Source organism: Eretmochelys imbricata, chromosome 1 (genome assembly GCF_965152235.1).
Source record: "Eretmochelys imbricata isolate rEreImb1 chromosome 1, rEreImb1.hap1, whole genome shotgun sequence".
Taxonomy (NCBI): domain Eukaryota; kingdom Metazoa; phylum Chordata; order Testudines; family Cheloniidae; genus Eretmochelys; species Eretmochelys imbricata.
The window spans coordinates 193,962,643-193,987,092 of NC_135572.1; the positions used below are offsets into that span (position 1 = coordinate 193,962,643).

Below are 24,450 nucleotides of genomic sequence, written 5' to 3' on the forward strand. Positions count from 1 at the left end.
ACTTCAGCTCCCATTGTGCTGTTTGCGCTGAACCTCAGACATGTTTGACATGGAAAATAGAGCTGGGTGAACTAGTTCTAATAAAATTAGAACAAATCCAAACCTTCACTCCAAACTCAAACTGAACTTTTGAAATTAATGTATTAAAAATTACTTGTCTTTTTTTAAAACCTTTCTTATGGCAGGGAGTTACCAGAAGATGAGTTTTACATAGTTTTACAAGTTCTTTTTCTTAGTGTGTTAGCAAGTTTTTACACATGAAAGAAATGCTATGGTGGTGGTTTTTCTGATGCAGCTCTTTGATGATGGATGTATGGCAAATAATCAGGCTCTCTGCCTTAATCTGTCTAACTGGAGTTGATTCTTGAAGTGGAGTTTCTCCCTGGAAACCAGACATTTAAGTTACTTGACATCTTCAAGAGAGGGGATTGCTGTGTTACAAACTGACCAGGTATGAACACCAGTAAATTGCAAGTAGACCCAATCACTTGTTCCTATATTCTTCCAAGCCAACTGAGTCTGGGAAGAACCTTGTCACTGTATCTAACTCTGGGCTAGACTCCTGGGCATAAGCCTCTTGTCTGAAATGCTTCTCTCCAACTGCCCTAGCCCAGAAGACCAAGGCCTCAGACCGCCTGAGCCCCAGCGTCCCTTACATACATTTCCTCCGAGTTCCACCTAGATTGTGGATACTGCATGGTTACTTGTGTAACCTCTTCAAGGATGATGTAGCAGGAAAGCTAAGTACGCAGACTTTGCAGTGGAATTTCTTAACCGTATTGACTTTATTTTTTAAACACTGGAGAGTTGCACGTCTTTGAAAAATAACAGACTAGAGAGGCACTCTCCCGTAGTCTGAGCTCACCCTGTCTTGTGAGTTTGTGGTTCATCAGCATTTCAGGCGTGGAGAGTTCCTCCTGCCCACTCTCTACTACATATCTTTCTTGTGCATCGTAATGGTCAGCCCCCTGCACAGAGCAGAACTCTACTCTTAAATAGGGACTCAATCTCTGTGCCATGTGCTCAAACTGAGATGTTCTAGACCCACCAGTCATGTTTGCTATTTGCCCTTGTAGGCCGCTGTGTAGAGAGATCATTGTTACAAGTACACAGGCCAGCAGATTAGTCATTGAAAGTTGATGGCCCCAGATTGCAGTCTTGATGACTTCAGCGAGGTGTCAGATGTCTATCCCAAGCAGGGCAGCTGTCTGGAATGCACTGTAATAGGCTGCCACTGGGCAAGTCCAAACTAGTGCAGCCCCTATGCCAATATTTTTAACACTGGTACAAAACAGACAACACAATTTGATAGTCATATCCCACTCCATTACAGCCTGCATGATATTTGTGACCACCTCTGTTTCAGGACTGGTGTATAAATGTAAATAAAATATGCAGATTCCATGTCACTAACTTCTCCTCCAACATGAAGTCAACCTGCAAGGCCTTAACTGCTACCACCCAGCATAGGGACAACAATGTCTTCCATTTTCATGCACTTGTATTATCCAGGAAGTCAACAATTTTTGTTAAAGATTTTGGTCTAGTGGATAATTCCAAGAGAGTCCCAAGCCCTTCTGTGATAAATCATAGTCTTCTCTGATATGCTGAAGAGAGAGCTGGGTTATCTCCTTTCATTAATCCTACTTATGGTACACAGCACACTGACTAATTCTGTTATCATTACTAGTGTAATAGGTAAGCACACTGCTGTGTGATTAAATTGCTCAGCTTTCCCATTACAAGCCTTGAGTCAAAGAGCATAGATTAATGCTATCACAACAGACAGAAGAAAGGCAGACCTTTACAGCATTACTATCCAAACCAATTTACTAGAAAACAGTGCTCTGTTTATGAGAGCTTTATACTGTTGTATGAAGGGAGTGTGATAACAGCCCTGCTTTGGAGGAGTTCAGCTGTGCAAGACTGCAGCCTGGCTGGACTTGAAGCAAACTCTGAGCTTTGCTTTAGCCTAGAAAGCTGGTGTGTATGTAAGCACTATAGGCCAAGCTTGTACATTCTATTAATGTATAATAAGAGGAGGGAAATTATTATATTATTATTATTATTATTAATTAAATTAGTCAAAAAGGCAAACCTTGTTGAACAGAGACTTTTCCTGATGTTGTAACTTGGTCATTTTTTCCATACGTAGTATTTTCTCGTCCTATTTTTGTAGCTAAATATTGACATTAATCAATGTCATTAATGAACTAAATAGCATAATGAAGATCAGTCATGGAGGCTGGATATTTGCTTTGCAAGCCACATAGGCCATTGGTGTTCCAAAATCAAAAATGGGATTGGCTTGGATCTGGTTTCCATTTCATGCAAACCACAAATGTTTGGGTTGTCAAGGAATGGGTGGGAGGGGGGCAGATCTTGTTTTAGCTCATCTCTAATATGTGCCCTATAATATAGAGGATATGCAATGGGGCAAGTTAATACAGTGAGGGGGGAACTCTTAGCCTTGAGAATTCCCCAATACTTTCCTTGAGTGGTGTTGGTTGTTGGTAGTGTCTATCGCAGTGCTATCCCAGATGTGTCAGATATTCTACAAACATAGGAAGTCGGTCTATGCACTGAATGGCTTACATTTTAATATCTGTATCTTACCATTGCACAGTACGGTTTTTGTTTTGTTGTGTCTTGATGATTAATACAAATCAGTTCTCATGCAGGTGAACACCGACACATATGGCAGCAAGCAGGTGTGTAAATGTGAACCTGTCCTAAATGCTAAGACTGAAAGGCGTGTAAGTCATGAATAACTTTTCCTGTTATACCTGACACTCAGTCGTTCCAGCTTTTGTCATCTGATGTGGCACATGCACTATTGGATTATTCTGTCTGGAAAGCAATGGCAGGCCTATTCATCCTCTAGATGATTTATAATAATCTAGGGGTACCATTTTGGTGCAGTCCGAAGGTAGTCTTTGCCTGGATGTTTCCAGTGGTTCTCCTATGTAACTAGTTGTTGTTAATTATTTGTATTATACTAGTCTGTAGAGGCCCCAATTGAAATTGAGGCCCCATCATGGTAGCTGCCATATTTATACATAGGAAGAAATTGTACCAACTGAATTGTAACAATATTTTCTCAAGACTTTCCTTGGGAAATTGTGTTTTTATCATAGAAATCTCAGTTATGTTAACAGCCAATCCAGTCATCATTGAGGACTTTCTGGAATATATTAATTACTGGATTAGGTTAAACCTACAGTCTAACAACCACTGAGGGACCCTCTCTCCAGGAGGCTGGCTTGTTGTGTGATGTACTAATGGAAGGAAATGGAAACAGATCAAAGCATACATACAATAGCTGCCTTCAAGGTTTTTTTATATAAATAGTTGTGCTGACACAAGCTAATAACAATACTGTCACAAGATAATGTGACAGTAACATGCAGAATCCATTATTTTCATTGGACACATAATGACTTGTAGTGCTGCTAGACACTGAATGATCTCACACTGGCAAGATGATTAATTCATGTCTGTGCTACTCTGGCACTGCAAGGCTTTCTGTATTTAGACATGAGCACGCCTGTGCATGGTTTGGCCTGCTGCAGCCAGGGTGTCCAATTCTCAGGAATGATAGAACCAGCTCTTTAAAAGCCAATAAAGTCCTGATGCTGCAGGACTTGCAGTTGGTGGGCTCATAGGCCTGAGGAAGCCAGAACACTACACACTTCGCCCTGGGCCTCTGAATGTTTCAAAATCCATGTGGATTTTAAAACATTTGCTTTGTACATTTAATCTAATGACCACTGTGAAGGAGGGAAGGGAGCTGCCACCTTGGTAAAGGTAGGAAACTGACCTTTACCCCTTTAAAAAGTTTCCCCCTTATTTCAACCTCTGTATATTTCCTCAGTCTAGTAACCAAGCAAAATACCCTTAGTCCCAACATCATACTCCACCACTACACTCCCCGAAACTGCAAGTCCTTTTTTTCCCCTTTTTACAGTCTTGACGGGTATTCCTCTGCTTAAAGCACTATAAATGTTGCAAAACTGTAACATTTCAGAACATTGTGCAAAATAAAATGTAAGGGTAAAATTTCCTTTTGTGTGTCAGTTCCCCTGCATTAAATGTTTGTGAAAGAAAACTAGATGTTTATTGGTGGTCCTATCTAAAAACAAAACAAAGGGTTAATTGGTATTATGCAGTTATCTGCCTTCTGATGTGCAGCAAAGCAAAAAGTGGATCAGATAATATCCATGACAAAACACAGGAGTAGTATTCTGGCACATACACTCACTGACTCTTTAAGTCAACTCTCTTCTGGGCTGCACTAACTAGGAAATGTAACACACTTCAAAGACCAGATCAAAGACATTCATGGCATTAGTATTTAAAAGCAGCACAATGCATGCCTGAAACACAATGCATGCCTCAACTATGGCACAACCGTATTTCTATGGAAGGCTCATTCAAATCCTAATCCACCCAATTTCTAAATTGTAGAGATGGGGCTAATTCATTATACATTTTTGTTCTAGACCAGCAAGTGGCAATTTCATTAATTTATATGACAATGGTTACCCATAGAAACCAGCGAATAGACTACCACTGTGCACCATCTCCTTTTTCCGATCACTGTTCAATCTCATCCTGTTCTCTCGGATTGTGTATCACACACATGTTTGGGTAATGTTTTATAAATTATATTCTAAGCTGTGTGACTCTTACACTGTACAAAGCATTGCAACAGATCAGGCTTTGGTTGTTACTGTAATATTGACAGCAATAGCAAGCACAATTGTAGCCTTCCTTGTGCTAGATCCCACTAATTGGCTGTCCACAAAGTCAGTCATGACTTGGAGAGATCAGATCTCTGGTTTGAGAGGAAAGCTCACATGCTCACTCAACCCTTGCTGAGACTGTCGGAGTAGGGACTATTGGCAACTGGAGTGAGGTCGTCAATGAAATCTTGTCTGCAAGCCGGAAGTAAGTGGCTGAATAGGAAGTGTGACTCCAGGATGGGTTTCTTGTAGTTCATGTTAGGGAAGGAATCATTGATGTCCTTGGTTCTATAATGCTGGAATAAGGAGCACATTCAGACTCCTCCTCCAGCTAATTGCTTGACATAAAACCTAATCTTTGTGTGGATCTGTAAAGGAAATACATTCAAAGCGAAAGTTCGAGTTAAGTAAATATTTTGCTATTATCTGAAAAATGGCTCGTCTAGCAGCACAGGGTCCTTCTAACACCATGGTGGGACATGGATTTAGCCTTGACCCAAAGGGAGAGTGACGTCTATTGCATCCCCACACCACACCCCATTTTGCACCAGCTAGTTCTTCATGAGAGATCTCCCTATAGAAGCTACTCTCTATTTCACTGTATGTTGAAATAGAGATGTCTTCAATAATCTGAGGGAAGTAATTGCTGTAATTTGTTTTTCAAGATTCTAATTGTACATGAAAAATGCCAGTTTCTCTTCATGATGGATGACCACATTTCAAATGTAGATTATTACATCTTTTTATTTGAGCTACCAGCCTAGACACTTCCAATTTGTGATGAGATTGCTAAACTTATTTTTGTCTCTAATTTGACTGGTTCTGGCAATACCCTCACTGGTATATTTAAGGTTTCAGAGTAACAGCCGTGTTAGTCTGTATTCGCAAAAAGAAAAGGAGTACTTGTGGCACCTTAGAGACTAACCAGTTTATTTGAGCATGAGCTTTCGTGAGCTACAGCTCACTTCATCAGATACATACCGTGGAAACTGCAGCAGACTTTATATATACACAGAGAATATGAAACAATACCTCCTCCCACCCCACTGTCCTGCTGGTCTGATAAGCTATTACCAGCAGGACAGTGGGGTGGGAGGAGGTATTGTTTCATATTCTCTGTGTATATATAAAGTCTGCTGCAGTTTCCACGGTATGTATCTGATGAAGTGAGCTGTAGCTCACGAAAGCTCATGCTCAAATAAACTGGTTAGTCTCTAAGGTGCCACAAGTACTCCTTTTCTTTTTGGTATATTTAACCAGCCACTACTAAATTGCTTTGAATACAGTTCACTCTTGCTGTCACTGTCATTGCAGTTAATAGCATGAGATATATTCTTTAGATGAGTATCTTGTCACAGACATTTTGGATCAAGATAGGGACACTAAATGGTATATGTAAAATAAATGCATCAAAATGAACCCTGCTATATGTAGTTCATGACCAGGTAAAAGCAAAAAGTCACATTCAGCTATCAATTCCATTTGTGATTAAATTGAATTTATGCATGTCTGCCTTAGCATGGCATGGGAGAGACTTTTTTTTCAACATATCCTCATAGTTGTGGCCGCATAACACCTTCCAACCCTAGGTGACTATCCGAGCCTTAAATGCGAACTTCAGTTGTTGTTTTAATGGCTACCTTTGTTACTGAAGAAAGAATGGATGGTAGTGGGCTGAAATAGCTACCTCTGCTGGCCCATCAAGTCAACAGTTCTAGGGGCTACTGCCTAGATCGGTGGCCAAGAGGAGAAGGCAAGAGAGAAAGCATACAATAACCAGATCACCTATGAGAGACTAATGAATGTAATCGTTCTTTGGTTTTTCTCTACTGGTGTTTATTTCTTGGCCTTTTCTTTAGAATGAATGAAATGTTGTACTGATGATTAATAGTGTGAATGAAGTCATGGTATTGTAAGTGATAAAAGAATCAGATGTGTGTTTTCAGTCCCAGTCTAATAAAAATCTGTCTAACTGAGAAGATCAAGAACTTCCAGTGGGAAACCAGTTGCAGTTTATAATTATTTTACATTAAAAAAAAATTACTCAGACAGTAATGCAATAGAAAACACAGAAATGTTAAAACGGTCTTTCAGCTTTAAAAGATTTACTATTTCCTTTACAGTTTGCAGTCACTTCACTGTAGCTCTGGGTCCTTGTACCTATAAGAAAATCCCCAATACATATGATCTGCTTTATTAATCCAAGGAGGAAAACTAAATCATCACAGTAAAACCACCCTCCTTCACGTATGCTATCCTTCTTTTGGCCAAAAAGCCTGAGACAATACATGTCCTGATGGTCAAGTAGTTTTGGCTGATGGACTGAAGAGAGAATTTGAGACCTGTGACGGAAAATGCCTTGTCACTAGTCACATCCATGTTAAACAGGGTGCTGCAAATAAGTGTCTTCACTGATGACAATTGGTGTCCTGTAAGTAGAGAGCAGCTCGCTCAGGTTATCCGGACTTCAACCATTTTGCACTTTAGAGCTCAAGACCAATACTTTCAATGCTGAAAGCAGAGTTTTGGAGGTAGTGAAGTGGAAGCTGTATTCTAAATAACCTAATGCATTGGTCACAATATTAAACGTTCTTGCTTCCTATGGTGAAAACTAGAGCTGACATGATTTTCACTATCCTCAAACACACACCCAAAGGGGGAGGGAGGGAGTATTTCTTTTTAAAAATTGCCTTTGAAATTTGGGTTTAGCAAAAAAAATGGAACACCAAAATTTCAGTTTTCAGTAACTAAAATGTCAGTCTTTAGTTAAAGAAGTGAAAAACATCCAGTTTTCAGTTGCCAGAATGACAACATTTATTTAAATGGACTATTTTGTAGGAGTGGGAAGAGGGGGAATCCATTTAGTCAAAAAAGAAAAGAAAAAACAATTTTTAACCTGTCCTACTAAAACACTATGGATGCCTTGTTATCTTCACCGTTTACGTTCAATTTAGCATGATTTAACATATTTTTTACTTGATGAATACAAACTATTGACTTTGTGGGGCTACTGTGTGTGTTTCAGCTTTAGATGTCTTAATAAGGTACAGAACAAAGTAAATGTGGCTGTGGCAAATAGCTAAAAGTGCAACTCCTGGATAAAGATCCTCCCATACAGTACATTGGCAGATACGTGAAACTGCTTAGGTTTAGTTGTGCTTTCTTATCTGCTGCTGGAGGTGAGCCCCAGATTCCTAATGTGGTCCCTAAAAAAGAAGAAATAAGTGATATTAGGAAAGCTCTGCTGAATTAATTCAAAGCTGTCTTTTATTTAATATGGAACTGTGGGGAACACATTGATATTCTCGAGTTTCAAAATTTCAATATCTGTTCTCTCATGTGCATGCCTAAAAGCATCGGAGGTTAATTTGTGTAGCATTTGCAGTGTACTGGGCAATTAAACAGAGATAAAGGTAAATTCCTGCCCTACAGAGATCACAATTTAAAACTAACATCCATTGAAGTCATTAGAAAGAGTTCAGTGAGAACATGCTTAAAAGTGTTTACAATCGAAAATATGGGTTCTGCCTGCGCATAACGTAGAACCATCAATGTATTGGTCTGTTCGTATAGAGTGGGTCTTTTGAGGTTCATAGGAATTGCCATGCCACTGGACTCATGTGGCATACCTAGTCCTGTAACTTGCTGAACATCAGCCAGTATCATAAGCTTCAAAGGCATGTGCAAGTAGTAGACACTTATTATTAGGGCCCTACCAAATTCATGGCCATGAAAAACTCGTCACGGACCCTGAAATTTGGTCTTTCCCCAATGAAATCCATTTTTTTTGTGTGTGCTTTTACTCTATACTATACAGATTTCACAGGGCAGACCAACATTTCTCAAATTGGGGGTCCTGACCCAATAGGGAGTTGCAGGGGCATCACAGAGTTATTTTATGAGGCATCATGGTATTGCCACCCTTACTTCTGCGCTGCCTTCAGAGCTGGGTGGCCACAGGGCGGTGTCTGTTCGCTGAGCTCCCAGTTCTGAAGGCAGAGCCCCGCCACCAGCTGTGCAGTTTAAGAGGGGGCAATACCATTCCATGTCACCCTTACTTCTGCGCTGCTGCCTTCAGAGCTGGGCAGCCAGAGCGTGGCGGCTGCTGACTAAGGGCCCAGCTCTGCAGGCAGCAGCGCAGAACTAAGGGTAGCAAGACCATACCGTGCCATCCTTTCCTCTGTGCTGCTGCTGGTGACAGCTCTGCCTTCAGAGCTCGGCTCCCGGTCAGGAGCCACCGTTCTCCAGCTGGCCAGCCGTGAAGGCAGCGTCACCGCCAGCAGCAGCGCAGAAGTAAGGGTAGTAGTACCGCAAACCCTACCTACAATAATGTTGCAAACCCCCCCCCCACCCCACCCCACACACACACTTCTTTTTGGGGTCAGGATCCCTACAATTATAACACCCTAAAATTTCAGATTTAAGTAGCTGAAATCATGAAATTTATGAATTTTAAAATCCTGTGACAGTGAAATTGACCAAAATGGACCCTGAATTTGGTAGGGCCCCACTTATGATTGGAACTAGTCAGGAACTTTCCATCTGAATGGTTTGGCAGCAGAAAAGGCCCTTTTCACACATTCAGTTTTCCAGGGGAAAACAGATTTTTCTTCCAAATCAGGAAAATTGAAATGACTCTGCCCCACTTGTCCCTCTGGAAGACTCTGGTCAATTTTTCTTTCTGCCTGCAGGAAGGAAGTGAAATTGACAACAGCCTTTCTGCCAAGCAGCTGGGAAGCTTCAAAAATTCTGTTTTGTTTCTCCCTAAACAGAACTTTCTGGAAATCCCTTCTTGTGAAATGTTTTTTTTTTGACTTTTTGTTCCAATTTGTTCCAAAATAAATAAATTGTAAAAAAGGAAGGAATTTCCATTTTTCAGCCAGCTCTAGTTATGATTAGCCTGGCCCCAGAGTAGATTTCTTCCTAGTGATTTGAGCCCTGATATTAGAGGGTTTAAGCTTTTTATTAAAAATCAAAGTGTTTTTGTTTCTTGTAGCACTTGTCCCTATTCAGGGCTTGGGGTCCAGTTGTGCTAGGCATGTTACAAACACGTATGAAGATACATCAAAATAGTGGCAGAACTGGAAATAGAGCAATTGAATTGCCACGCACCCTCCATTTTTGATTTCCCACCACTATAACACATCTGCCCATGTAGTCTTTTATATTAAAAAGTCTAGAAGATAGGCCATACAACTAAATTGGAGACATGGATTCTATTCCCTCCTGTATCAGTGACCTTGAGCAAATCACTTCACTTCTCAGTGCCTCCACTTTCCTAAATGGGATTAATATTACCTCCTTTGTAAAGGTCTGTGACATCTACCCTTGAAAAGCAATCTGTACAGGTAAAGCATTTATTATTCTTGTAGTACTATACATGTCAAATGTCATTGTTATTTAGAGACTGTTCCTTACATTTACTGTAATCACTAAAAAACTGAAGTGTTCACCTTAACATTCTCAAAATTTTCACATGACAATTTGAGACATGGACTTATTGCATGAAATTATCAATCTGTAAATACTTCCATGTCTATCTTTTTCTCCATTTCAATCAATCATGTTTTTATTCTACACTGAATACAACTGCACTACTTGCACCCGATGAAGTGAGCTGTAGCTCACGAAAGCTTATGCTCAAATAAATGTGTTAGTCTCTAAGGTACCACAAATACTCCTTTTCTTTTTGCGGATACAGACTAACGTGGCTGTGAGTATGAAATCGCACTACTGAAATTTATACAGGAAGAAACTGTTCCTTCCTCCCTCCTTTCATTTTCTACAATGGGCTGCTTTCTATCAGTATTGTCTGAATGGTGTGTGTCGGATCCAAAGTCAAAGGTCACTTCTGCGTGCTTTGTTTATTTTATTTCTCAAAATGTAAACAAAGCCCATAGAAAAAGCTCTATGCATTTTAAAACTCTATTAGACTAACAATATCATTATAACTACCCAGCAGCGTTGATTCATCATATTTAAATTCAAAACAGCCAGTAAAATTAGTAAAGCCCCTTTCACTCCAATTTTCAAAAAAAGAGTTATTTTCTAATCACATCTCTTGCAATTAAAACACAGGGAAACTCAGCACAGGATAATATTATACCATTAGGATCCTTTTGTGAGTGCTATTATCTCCTCCATCAATTATTTATACACATCCTTTTGTTAAGGTAGGTACTATCTTTAGACAAAACTCACCGGGCAGTGGCAGGACCAAAAGCAAAAGATCCCAAGTCCATGTAGTGTTGTGTTGTGGTTCTCAAAGCCGTCCATAATTCACTAACCTGAAGTGGAACAAAATGGCTGGTGTTACTGGATTTGATACAACCTCAATAGACTACAGGTCTTTTGGTAGAACCATACCTAACCTGAGATGCGAGTCATGTTCAAATAGCTTTTGTAGCATGGCATAAGTTGCTCAGATAATTATGTAGGAGGACTCAGATGGATCCTAGTTCTGAACATTTTAAATCATGCATTAAAAGTGTAATGAGCCACAGCCACGGGAAAGCTGTGTAACCAGAAGTGGATCCGATTATATAACTGTAGCATAGCTTGCTGTTTCAAGTTCACACACAATAAATCACATGCAATCCTGAAGCGAACTTCCTAGTTTCATACTAAATTAAGTTTTGCCTCCACCCTACCATAAATAAGAGTCCCCTGTAGGACCCCTGTATATACAGTCCCCTGGGAGGGTGGGGGGAAAGGGAAGATTGCGGTCAGTACTCAAGGCATGAGACAAGTAAGGCCTGGGTGATCACCTAGAAGTCAGGATGGAGAGGAAAGTCATAGATTTTAGCGATGTTGGCTCAGTGCTGATGAGATTTGATAACAGCTTGGCTCCCGGAGCAGAAGGAAAGAAAGTTTGAAGATCAACTGTATTACAAGCCTGGGTGATGGAGTACAGGAGAATTGTCAACAGAGATTGGAAGCCAGATCGAAAGGAAGGTGTGGATGGTGAATGTAAGCTTGCAGTAGCATTGTCTGTGCCATAGCTGTGGCTAGAAGCCATCTGTTTTCAAGGCTTTGAATCCAGCAAAGTTTACCAGAACAAGATTAGTGTGTAGTGAGGTGGCAGTGGTGGTGGGAAGTTTCACTTTACAAACCCTTTATTGCAAGACCAATTGTGCAAGATTATACTGGCCAGATCATTATCTAGCAACTTTACAATTCTTAGAGGCATGAATAAGGAAGCTATTGACTATAGTATAAGAGATTGTAACCATGAACTATTCATCCTAGTACTTTTCCAGGAATGAGTTCAGTAACAATGGAATTTTGGTGTCCCTTTAAAAGCCAGTACCATATCTGCAAACAGGCAATCAGATAGCAACATATATACTTCCAGTCTCTTACATAGTGCAAAGTTATCAAACAAATACCTGTTCAGCCAGAGTGTAACCCCATGCATTCTGGCTGCTGCTTGGATCCCAATAATTCTGAGAATATCGTGTTTGTCTTTTAAGTTGTATAAACTCATTTGCTGGTTCTTCAGATACAAATGGCGCTCCCAATACACCTGAAATGGAAGTGTTGCAATGTCATAATGTTTGTCAGTTATTTTAGAACTTACACTTCACAGAGATTTGTAATCATGTGTCATTCCTTCACAGAACAATGTTAAACCTAAACCAAAGTATTAGAGCTCGTTCAAAAGGAATATTTGAATCCAAATTAAGCCACAAGTTTAGGATTTTGTAAAAACAAGATTTTACAAACCTACATCCTGTAGAAGGGTTTCTGCAAGTTTTCATTGAAATCCAAATAGGAGAAGTTATTTAAAAATGAATCACTCCACTTTATTGTGCGTATAACACAAACAGTCCACCAGGGAAAATGAGAAAGGGGAATTGCTTAAACTGATCATTATCAATTCTGAGAGAAATACAAAACATAAAACATAGCTAGCAAAAAGTAATCTAGACTTTACTATCCCTTTTCTTTTCGGGGTGTGTGTGTGTGATTTTTGTGTTGATTTTCATAAAAAAATAGACAATAATAGTACAAAACCAGAAATGATTTAAAGTTTGTTTGTTTCCAAATACCACACATTTCACAGGCTAGCTAATAAATTACACAGTGTCACAACATGTCCAAGTTGCAAGACCAGATAATACAAAATACTCTTCTTCTCCCTCCGTGCCCTTCCTTCCCTCTTCTGCCTTTTCATGTGTCTTCTACTATCCTTTCTCTTATTACTCTAATTATTAGTACTATAGCAAATACATGTGTTCTCTACTCTTGCCATCTAGGATGGGCAGGGGTCAGTCACAGGGGATGGCCCTGATCTCCATCGATGGTTCCATGGAAGCTACTTGGTGAATGGGCCTAGTTCATAGACGGAGAGGTGTTGTGTTTCTGGTCTTGCTCTCAGCTTGTTCTGGGGTGACTTTTCAGTCCCTCCTTGATGCAGGCCATCTTCTCTGTGAAATGAGAATGCCTCTCAACAAGAGGGGTTCTCAATTTGTCTCACTATTTCCACCTTAGGTCTGGTCTACACCTAAAAATTAGCTCAAGCTACCTTTTGCTCTGGGCTGTGAAAAAATTTTTACCCTGTGCAATGGAGTTAGGTCATCCTAACTGTAAGGTGATGGAGTCATCTGTGAACTAGAACCTGCTTAAACCCCATCTGTTGATGAATCATTCTTGTGGTAGGCTCCAACCAATCCACAAGCCAGGTGCCAGTCTAGTGTCTCTCAGGGCAGGTATATAAGCCTCACAGGAGAAAGAGCAGCTCAGTCTGGTCAGTGTCACTTCAAGGCTTCAAACTCTCCCCTGCCTGATAGTAGTAACAGACTCCACATGCTTTAGCCTGTTCCACCCTTGTTCTTACTCTGGTCTTGTTCCAGCCCCACTCTGTACTTCTGATTCCGGCTCTAAACCCTGGTTCCAACCATAGACCCAGCTGCCACGGCTCTGACCATCCCCATCAGTTTCTGACACTAACCCCCACTGTAGATGCAGAGAGGTCAATGAAAGAATTCTTCCACTGAACTAGCTCCCACCTATTGAAGAGATGTATTAACTACATAGACGGGAAAACCCTTTCCGTCGATGTGGGACGTGTCTATACTACAGTGGTATAGCTGCAGGGTTGTAGCTGTGCTGCTGTCGTGTAGACATACAGGTTTTCCCTTTCCCTCTGCCAGCTTAACTTCAGATCTTATGGCCTGTGTATACAAAAAAGTTGAGTTTAACTGAATGTGTTATTTTAAACCACTGTACTTAAACTGCTGCAAACTTGTCTGAACACTCTTGGTTTAAAAACTGAAATAAAAAAAAATCAGTCAAACTGAAATAAGTGTGTCCATACACAGGATTGCCCCCATTTAGCTAAAGGGGTTTAAAATAACACCTTATATTAAACTGGTTCAACTTCTGCGTGTACACAAGACTGTAGATTCAAGCAGAGTTCTGTACTCTTTGCACATTGCATCCAGTAATAGGAGTTCCGCAGGCCAAACTATGGAATCACTGACATCTATCCACCCCCATGGCTTCCACTGAGTTTGTACAGGGAGACTGATTTGAACTTAGTAAACCCATATGTTGATTATGCACAATAATGGATAGAATCCAGCTCACTCCTTCTCAGCAGTGTCAGTTCTGCTGGGTTAACCAGAGTGAAAACCTTCATTTGTCACTATCAAGACCTTGTACAGGGAACAGATTTGTGGAGTAAAACTGCTGCTTATATTTACAATGCTGCTGCTTTTCAGAGCCAAAAAGTACTTGAAAACTAGATCGGAAAATTGAAGAGAAAATGTCATTGTTCATACAGAGGCTAGCAAAATGGGGCCCAATCTGGCTGTGATCTTCAGCTATTGGAATATACATATAAAATAGTAATAATACTAGAGCAAACAATTTTGCTTTGCCAGAAAGATGGACTAGATATCCTAAGAGGTCTTCTCGCCAACGTTTGATATGCTTCTTATGCTTTGCTTGCTCAAACACTAGAAACAGGAAGCAGAAATTCAGTCATCTTCAAATAAAATTACTCTTCAGTTGACCCAACTGTGCAGATGAACTAATGCATATTCCATGGCAAATTGTCTTCGTTTTAAGCATAAAATGCTGTTTCTTAGGTGACTACGAAATAGCTAATTATTCCTGGGTTTCTGAAAGCAAGAAAAATTCCACAGAGAAATATGTTCTGCCTCTGTGCATGCAAGTAACACTTGGCTGTTCCAGAGTTCAAGAAATTCAAACAAGGCTATTTTACCAAGAGTGTAATATTTCTTAGTCAGCTTACTATGAGCTTCTACCGAGGCATATATTTTCATTTTTATTTTTTTTTAATATTGAACATATTTTGCAAACGTCATTACTATTCTGTGGTGAGACGCTTGAACTTTGGTCAAAAATAAATGCCATAATGTCCATTGCCGCTAGCATAAGACTTAACCTTTTTCATTGAAAAAATATAGTTAGTTGGGATCACCGATGTTGCTTAAGTTTTGTTGCCGAAGAGTACTTTGGCCTTGTGACTGATTGGTGAGTTACCCTAAAAAGCATAAACAGAGTAGCTGTAATTTTTTTCTTCAAAGAATGAGCACTAGTAGCTATTTTGTGGGGCAGCGAGTTTCTAGCTTGGCTCCGCTGGTGGCAAGTGCTATGTTTTAAAGGTATAAGCTTAATTTTTTAATGGATACATATTCTTCCTAGACTGCACCCTTGGCCAATGGGAAATGCCATTCCATGAGAAATGTATTCTTATTTCCTCATGCAGAATTAACCTGTGCAAGAATGAATGGGGCACTTCACTGAGAAATTATATACACAAAAGGAATTTTTTGACTGTCTGTAAACAGGCAACTGCACACAGTGCTGTTAGAGCAAAGAGCAAAGATGGTCTTTTGGCTCAGACACAGAACTGGGAGTCAGAAGATCTGGTTTCCGTACCCATTCTGCCTCCTAACACCCTGTGTGATCTTAAGACATGTTCCCTAACCTATGCCTCAATTTGTGTTTCTGTAAAATGGGTGTAATTCCTCTCTTCTTGTTGAACAGCTTGATTTAATGTTTATAAAAGAATTTAAGATCTTCAAATAATTTTTTTATAGATGCACGGCTTACCTAAGAACTTTCTGCTGTATGCAATTCCGCATCTAGCAGCATCCTAGCACCAAAATTAGAAGAGCAGAATGTTGGAGCATCCAGCTGCAAGACTGGACATAGTTAGCCAGAGCAAGTGTGATGGATACGAGTCAATGAAATTGCTCACAAAGCATAATAGTATCCTTAGGGACACTGAATATTGAAAGTTCTAGTGAAACAAAGATAAGTCAGTGGTAAGAAGGTCAAACAATGTTAGATATGTACGTTTTTACTCTGTTACTGTTTCTTTTTTCCCTCTGGATGAAAATATTATGTAAGAATAATATAGAGTCATGGCCAGAAGGGGAAGATAAAAGGAACATCTTTGAGGAGTGAGCTGCTGTGAGGATTACAGCAGCTGTTAGTTACCAGGTGGAGTGTTTGATTCCCTGAATATATTGCTCACATTTTTGGAAGACTTCAGTAAATATTCTTACACCTAAAATGAATCTTTTTAAAGTCACCAAGTCATGCTTGGTGGCTTAGTTTTTATAATCACTGTCTGAGGCAGAGAGTTTCGTCTTCCCTGGAGATATAAACAATAGTTATCACTATTGTCCCAGTGTCTTCAGAGCATCTCATTGTGGATTAGTGAAAGCTGGCACAAGATTAAATTTGACCGTGAAGAAATGTGACATTCCCCAGGGTACAATCTGGACTGCTGAAGAGCTGTGTCCCCTCAGTTCTCCAACATGGGGTGCCTTTTACATTGCTTCGCTGTGAGAGCTGCCACTCCTGGCCTTTGTCACACACAGCCTCTAGCATGGAAATTACTCCCAGCTGAGTTACTTGAGTGATTCTAGCCAGCCACTCCTGAATTGTATTCCAAAGTGCTACCAACAAATTCCCAGTCTCAGACTTGTCTCCAGAAATATAAGTCCTTGTACAGCTCTTTCCTTCTGGACAACACAAGCTCATAGAAAGTCCATTAATAAAAAATGATATGCACAAATCCTGTTATCTCAAGAGGAGGTTCCCAAACACTTCACTCCAAACACACACAGGTTTAGATAAACCAAGTTTATCTAACAATAGAAAGATGGATTTTAAGTGATTACAAATAATGAGCCATAAAAATCAGAATTGGTTACAAAGAAATAAAAGGTAGAACACAAACTAATATCTAACTTAACAAGCTAAGTGAATTTAAAGCTAAAAGGTTTCTTTCACCACATATTTACAGCAGTCTCGCTGGATCTGTCAGCCAGGACCCCTCCCCCAGTTCAGTGATGCTCCTTTTGTCTCTCAAATGTTGTTGATGCCATGAGTAGAGATGAGGGGAGAGAGAGGATTTGTGTCCTCTGTTCCTCATTTTTATTTCTTTTCCTCCACTTTGAGAATCATCTCCAGCTGGGGTTCAGGGATAGCCAATCTGTTCACACAGGAACCCCCAGCTATTCCTTTGCCAAGATATAAATGTCTGGTTAATACCATTCTTCCTGCCAAACAATGGCTGCTTACCTATGTGATAATCCATTTGATTCTGTTGACACCTTGCTAAGGCATCACTTTTCCTTTTGTCTCTGAGGAATTGGTTTGGGCTGCTTCCCCAGATTTGGAATATGCCTTAGTAACATCATAAAGTAGAATCGTATACTGTTACATACAATGTTGTCACACATATTTTACCAGGACAATATCGATCATGAATGATGAGTTTTCAAACGATACCTCACAAGGCATACTTTGTACAAAATGTATCATAGCATTGTAAAAGTGGTAAACACAATAGTAGAGTCTGTCACAAGAGAATCTGATTGACTCTTGTCATCTCTGTTCAATTAGTGAATGTGTACTCAATTCAGCCTGGAAAGTCAAAAACTTGGCTGTGAAAAGGAAAATTAATTGGATTCAACTACTAGGATGCAATCAACTGGTACAGTGAGGCAGGTCAAATATGCAAAGAGGGTAAAATTAACCTGAGTGTAGCTCTTAGTTTAACTTGTGTTTAAACCCTTAACACAAGTCATGAGTGGGACTTTAAATCTGCTGCACAAGAATAGATTTCAGATAATGACTGCCAGTTAAGCACAAATCCCAGGAGTGCACACAGGAGAGTTCCTTTTGTTCAGCTGGTGGATCTCCAGGCTACCAGGATCCCAGTACAACTATAGTAATATAAGGAAAGACTTAAGAATAGGTGCTTAAAGTTCAACTCCTGAGCCTTGTTAACACCTATATAGATGGTGTGGTTTTTCTGAAGTGCTGAGCAATAGGAGCTGCTGTGTGCTTAACACTCATGGAAAAATCACCATCTATGTCTAATTATAGACCTGGGATCCAAACATTACCCACTCTTGAAAATCTTGACTATACAGGATGCAGCTCCCCAGATCTTAAGTCAGCACTAGTATTTCACTACTAATGGGAAAGCTTTGACAATTGGGACTACATCTATCCCTTGTGGAACTCCATTGAAGTGAAGGATTTATTTTGACCATTGATATTTACCCCATATGTTTTAATCTTTAAAACAATGTGGCGATGAGTACCAATGTTTCAGTAATTGGTTTCCATGCACATTAACAAATAAAGCTACTTTTTCTTCCCTTATTTTCTGATTTTGCTCTTGTTTTTGCATGTCTGCCATTATTTCAAAACCCATCAGTAGTTATGTACAGCAGTTGCTGTGGAGCCAATCCTTCTCTTTTTGTGTAGTATTTCTTTTAACCATCAGCTTTGAATGTGCCTGGTCAGAATGTCAGATTCAAAAAGCAGACTTGTCTGTGATATCAGATATTCCAGCTAGCACTGCCTGGATTACAACAGCTGAACTCTCAACCTCTGACCCTTTGGTCCTGTTAATGTTGCTGATGCTGACGTGTTGAGTACTTTGAAAAGGTAAACTGAATGTTTAGGGATGTTCCCTAAAGTTAGAAATGAGACAAAACCATATCAGAATCTCAGCTTCAAATATTGCCACACACACACAATGTACTGAAGATTCAAGAACGTGGACCAGAATTTTGCAGCTTCAAACCCATTGTGATTTGAAATCGTTTCAGTTGTCCTAATCAGAATAATTAATTTCATACTATGTGCTAGATACATTCATGACAAACATGAGATGGGGTTTGATAATGCCCCCCAGAGTCAAGAGAAATCTGGATTTGATTCTTATCTGTAGTCATTGTCAATTCCTCTGAGAGTTTCTGAGGGCTTGGAGCAGTATCCTGAGCCCTTTGGAGAAATATAGAAATTGCTGCTTTGGTAAGAGTTTGTCTCAGCTACATACATTAACTATGAGCGATCATGTGAAACTTCATGGAGATCAAAACTTGCTGATTGGACATGACCCTTTTCAGGTACAGGAAGGCGGTTGCTAGAGGATGCATTTTAGGATTCCACAGACTGCCTGTGAGTTGCATATTACGCACCCTATGTTATACGTTGTGATTTGAGATCATTGATCAAGTGTCAAGATATACAACTAAGTTTTGATCTGACTTATTGTAAAATTGGTAACTTGTAAACATTTGCAATATATACCTCACAAAATATAAACATAGGCCAAAATGTTAGTCACTTATATCAATATTGAAGAATCCAAAATAATCAAAATAATTCACTTGGAGCTGTGGATACTCGGCAGCTCTGAAATACTGGCCATTCTTCTTAGGTGCCTAAACATGGGTAGAGGCACTCAAATTTCAGATGTTTGGCCCTACTTGTTTGCCATAGTTCTAACGATGACAGCCTCATTTACTTTTGTCCTATTCTTGATTTTTCCAGCATCAGGTCACACAATAACTCTGTGGTCGAACCAAGCCTAGACCCAAGGCTTCAATCACTATATAACACACTTCCCAAAAATGGGGGGGGGGGTGCTGCTGGAAATCATTTGAAAGGATGGTGAAGTGTAAGGTTCTAATCAGCAAACCCTGTGGGTCATGTTTTAATCCCCACTGCCTTGATTTTTACTGAAAGACCCTTCATAGCTAATGAATGGCTGAACTGAACATAACCAGTGATCAAAAGAGGCTGTAAGAGCCTACTAAAATTAGTTGTAAGGAAAGCCTGAAAAGAGCACAAATAAGGGGGTTGTGAAAGATGGAAAGGAAAATGAGAAAGGGAGAAACAGCATTTCTCAAAAATTAATATCACAATGCTTTATTGCTCAATAATCTTGAGCTAAACTGAAAGTAGGTTTTGTGATGGGCTTTAATGTGTAGGTAAGTGTAGTGCAGGTAGAAGGAATAGCACCCATGAAAGGTCTAAAGCCCCCTACTTAACCAACATCTGTTGTAAAGTTTGATTAAGAGGAGTACTAAGTGCAGAGCAGACCAGATCAGTGGAATGGGTGAGGTCCTATCAAATCTTGGAAAGCAAGGACTCTAGGTGCCTCTCCCCACACCTCACATGCAGAGAGAGGCGCAACATTGCAAACATATCCAGTAGGGATGGGGCACATGCAGGATATTCCTCCTATTCCCCTCCCTATGGAGCACTGCTGCAGTAAGTCCATGCATCCAAGGGACTTTGTAGGAGGGACAAGGAGCTTGGCCAAAACAGCAATGGGAGGACTTAAGAAATAGTCTCACTCTGTAACAGGTTTCCCCTTCACCACAGAATCAAATATTGTTTTAAATTATTGCTCCCCCTCTGTCAGGTGTTCAGCATGTCTCTCTAGGCCTTTCAAGAAGAAAATTTGGTCTCAGCACAGGTCTTGAACCCAGACCTGAGTTCTGATTAGAATCTGAGTTCTAATCTCAGCTCTGACACAGATTCCTGTGTGACCTTGGGGGGATGTCACATCTGCTTCTGTTTTCACCATCTGTGTAAGGTTATTTAGTTCATGAGTCATGAGATGGTTAATTAGTTCATGTTTCCTAAGTGTTACATTTTGGTTAAGCTGAGACAAGTCCCAGTGGCACAGTTTCTTTATTGTCATTAGATACAGTTGGTTGCATTGGGCTCCTGGATCAACGACTTTCGAAAATACTTGGGTTGGCAGTTAATACATTCACATGCAGGGGAACATCTCTTTATGTAAGGGATTATCATAAATCTCTACTGTTATATCTGGTTACTGACTGTGGAACACACCAGTCTTAAAGCACGTATGATATTTATGGTACTAGCCTGGGTTTAGCTGAAAAGTGCATCATCTTAGCCATAGTGACACTTCACTGCAACTACAGTTCAACTTCTGACATTTTAAAAAATGATTAGCGACTTTGGGTGCCCAGTTTCAGATACCTTTCAAGGGTCTAACATTCAGAAAGTGGTGAATATCAGCCCTCTGAAAACTAGGTGCCCTAAGTTGTTTCAAAAATCGCACGCTACTTATGTCAATTTGGATCAGGTATGCATATGAGCTATTTGTTTTCTCAATAACTAGTAAAAAAAAAATAAGGTAAGAATAAAGTTTACAGAATTATTTTAAAAAATAATAAGCATTTAGCATTTCACAAACCACCCATTCATCCTCAGTAAACCTCCTCCAGCTATGTAAGCAGTATTATCCCTGTTTTAAAGATGGAAAAGCGGAGAGAGGCTAAATGATTTGCCTAAAGCCATAGACAGAGAGCACAGTCAGGATTCTGTCTCAGAGTTCCTGTTACCTACTCTTGTGCTCAACACCAGCCCATGCTCTTTCTGCTGTACCCTCCAGTCTTTTAGAACATAATGCCTGCAGGGCAACTTCTCCTCGCTAACTACTTCGTCTGAAATAAGACCATGACAGGATAACAGTACCAAGTGCTTACCTGTAAGCAGCAGAATGGACACAGCAACTTGCACCATTTTAAGACACATCAAGTGCAGTCTGGAAAGCATTCTTCTTGATTAACTATGATATTCATGCAGCTTTGTACTTTGCTATCTTTAGGTTTATAAATCATTCACCAGCTACGTGTAAGCAGTCGGTGCAGACAGAGGGCAGGGTACAGTGCTTAGATTTGTCTTACGTGCGTCTCTTCGTACCCTTTGGACTTTGTGAGCTGGGCTTCTAATATGTCCCAATAGTTATTTTTTACATGTACGCATAAATGTAATTTGGTAACATGAAATAGCACATCAGGCTTTCTGTAAATGTAGAACATGGCAGGGGGCTGTGCTTCAGTCTCATATTTTCATAGATTTCAAGGCCAGAAGGAACCATTGTGATCATCCTGTCTGACTTCCTATATAACAGAGACCATAGAACTTCCCCAAAAGAAGTAAAGATCTTTTAGAAAAACATCCAGTCTTGATTAATTACCATCATAGTTTAAAATGTATGCTTTATTTCCAGTCTGAATTTGTTTAGCTTCAGCTTCCAGCCATGGGATGGAGTTATACCTTTCTCTGCTAGACTGAAGAGCCCATGATTAAATATTTGGTCCCCAGGTAGGTACTTACAGACAGTAATCAAGTCACCCCTTAACATTCTCCTTGTTAAGCTAAAGAGATTAAGTTCCTTGAGTCCATCACAAGGTAGGTTTTCTAATCCTTTAATCACTCTCATTGCTCTTCTCTGAACCCTCTTCCCAATTATCAACATCCTTTATGAACTGTGGACATCGGAACTGGACACAGTATTCCAGCAGTAGCTGAACCAGTGCCAAAAACAGGTGAAATAACTCTGTTCCCCTCTTTATGAGTCCAAGGATAGCATTAACCCTTTTAGCCACAGTGGCACACTGAGCGCTCATGTTCAGCTGATTATCCACCACAACCCCCAAATCTTTTTCAGAGTCACTGCAGTCCAGGATACAGTCCTCCATCCTGTAAGTATAGCCTCCATTCTTTGTTCCTAGATGTAATCATTTTGCCATATTAAAATGCATATTGTTCGCTTACACCCAACTTAGCAAGCAGTCCAGATCTATATAGGTGTCAGTGAGCTGTCCTTTTCATTAGTTACTACTCCTGCAGTTTTTGTGTCATCTGCAAACTTTAATTAAGATGAGCTGTTATCAGCAGGAAAATAAAACTTTTGCAGTGATAAAATACTCACTGTTAATTAGCCTCTTTCAGTTGGTATGGCAACTTCCACCTTTTCATGTTCTCTGTATGAGTATATATACATTCTTACTATACGTTCCATTCTATGCATCCGATGAAGTGGGCTGGAGCCCACGAAAGTTTATGCTCAAATAAATTGGTTAGTCTCTAAGGTGCCACAAGTACTCCTGTTCTTTTTGTGGACACAGACTAACACAGCTGCTACTCTGAAACTTATCTTTTCTAGGTCATTGATAAAAATGTTAATTAGCATTGGCTCACTTGGATAGGAACAGGTGGGGCTTGTATAAAACCAGGTAGCTGAGGGCAGAGAGGGCTGCAGTGAGGCAGTCTGCAGTCCCTCTCTCTGAGGCTAGGGAAAGAGAAGGGAGCTTGGCCCAGAAGGAAGGGCATGTCCAAAAGAGTATGGCAAAGGAGTCTGACAGAGGCAATGTAGGAACCAGACCAGCAAAAGAGCAGCAAGGTGTGGGACAGTGCAAACCTTAGCCATTGGTTTAAGGGTCTGTGGGCTGGAGCCCAAAGAAGTGAACAGGCCTTGGTTCCCTGACCAGCCACTGGGGTGGCCTTCCTGGTTTTCCTTGTTAGTTACTCTCTGTGGAGCCTCTTTGGTCAGTGCTAAGAGGTCAATATCATCTGTGAAACTATGGTTAGTCACTGCCCTCCCACATAGCATGACTCCTTCCATTTGGATTGGTAACTGGTTAAAAGATACAAAACAAAGTGTAGATATAAATGGTCAGTTTTCAGAGTGGAGAGAGGTAAATAGTGGTGTCCCCCAGGGGTCTGTTCTAGGACCAGTCCTATTCAACATATTCATAAATGATTTGGAAAAAGGGATAAACAGTGAGGTGGCAAAATTTGCAGATGATACAAAATAACTAAAGATAGTTAAGACCCAGGCAGACTGTGAAGAGTTACAAAAGGATCTCTCAAAACTGGGTGACTGGGCAACAAAATGGCAGATGAAATTCAGTGTTGACAAATGCTAAGTAATGCACATTAGAAAGCATAATCCCAACTATACATATAAAATGATGGGGTCTAAATTAGCTGTTACCACTCAAGAAAGAGATCTTGGAGTCATTATTGATAGTTTTCTGAAAACATCCACTCAATGTGCAGCGGCAGTCAAAAAAGCGAACAGAATACTGGGAATAAGTAAGAAAGGGATAGATAATAGGACAGAAAATATCATGTTGCCTCTATATAAATCCATGGTATGCCCACATCTTGAATACTGTGTGCAGATGTGGTCACCCCATCTCAAAAAAGATATATTAGAATTGGAAAAGATTCACAAAAGGGCAACAAAAATTATTAGGGGTATGGAACGGCGTCTATATGAGGAGAGATTAATAAGACTGGGACTTTTCAGCTTGGAAAAGAGACGGCTAAGGGGAGATATGATTGAGATCTATAAAATCATGACTGGTATAGAGAAAGTAGATAAGGAAGTGTTGTTTACTACTTCTCATAACACAAGAACTAGGAGTCACCAAATGGAATTAATGGGTAGCAGGTTTAAAACAAATAAAAGGAAGTATTTCTTCACACAATGCACAGTCAACCTGTGGAACTCCTTGCCAAAGGATGTTGTGAAGGCTAAGACCATAATAGGGTTCAAAAAAGAACTAGATAAATACTGAGCTAG

General features: G+C 40.0%; 1 protein-coding gene across 1 annotated transcript; it reads right to left on the reverse strand.

Moving 5' to 3' along the window:
• Positions 1-10,942: 10,942 nt before the first annotated feature.
• Positions 10,943-21,596, reverse strand: C1H3orf85 (chromosome 1 C3orf85 homolog). Its single transcript, XM_077817153.1, has 4 exons — positions 21,560-21,596; positions 21,051-21,188; positions 12,134-12,270; positions 10,943-11,032 (listed from the first exon to the last, which is right to left on the reverse strand). Exons 1-4 carry the CDS (start codon positions 21,594-21,596, stop codon positions 10,943-10,945), a joined length of 402 nt encoding a protein of 133 aa, XP_077673279.1.
• Between the last annotated feature and the right edge of the window lie 2,854 nt (positions 21,597-24,450).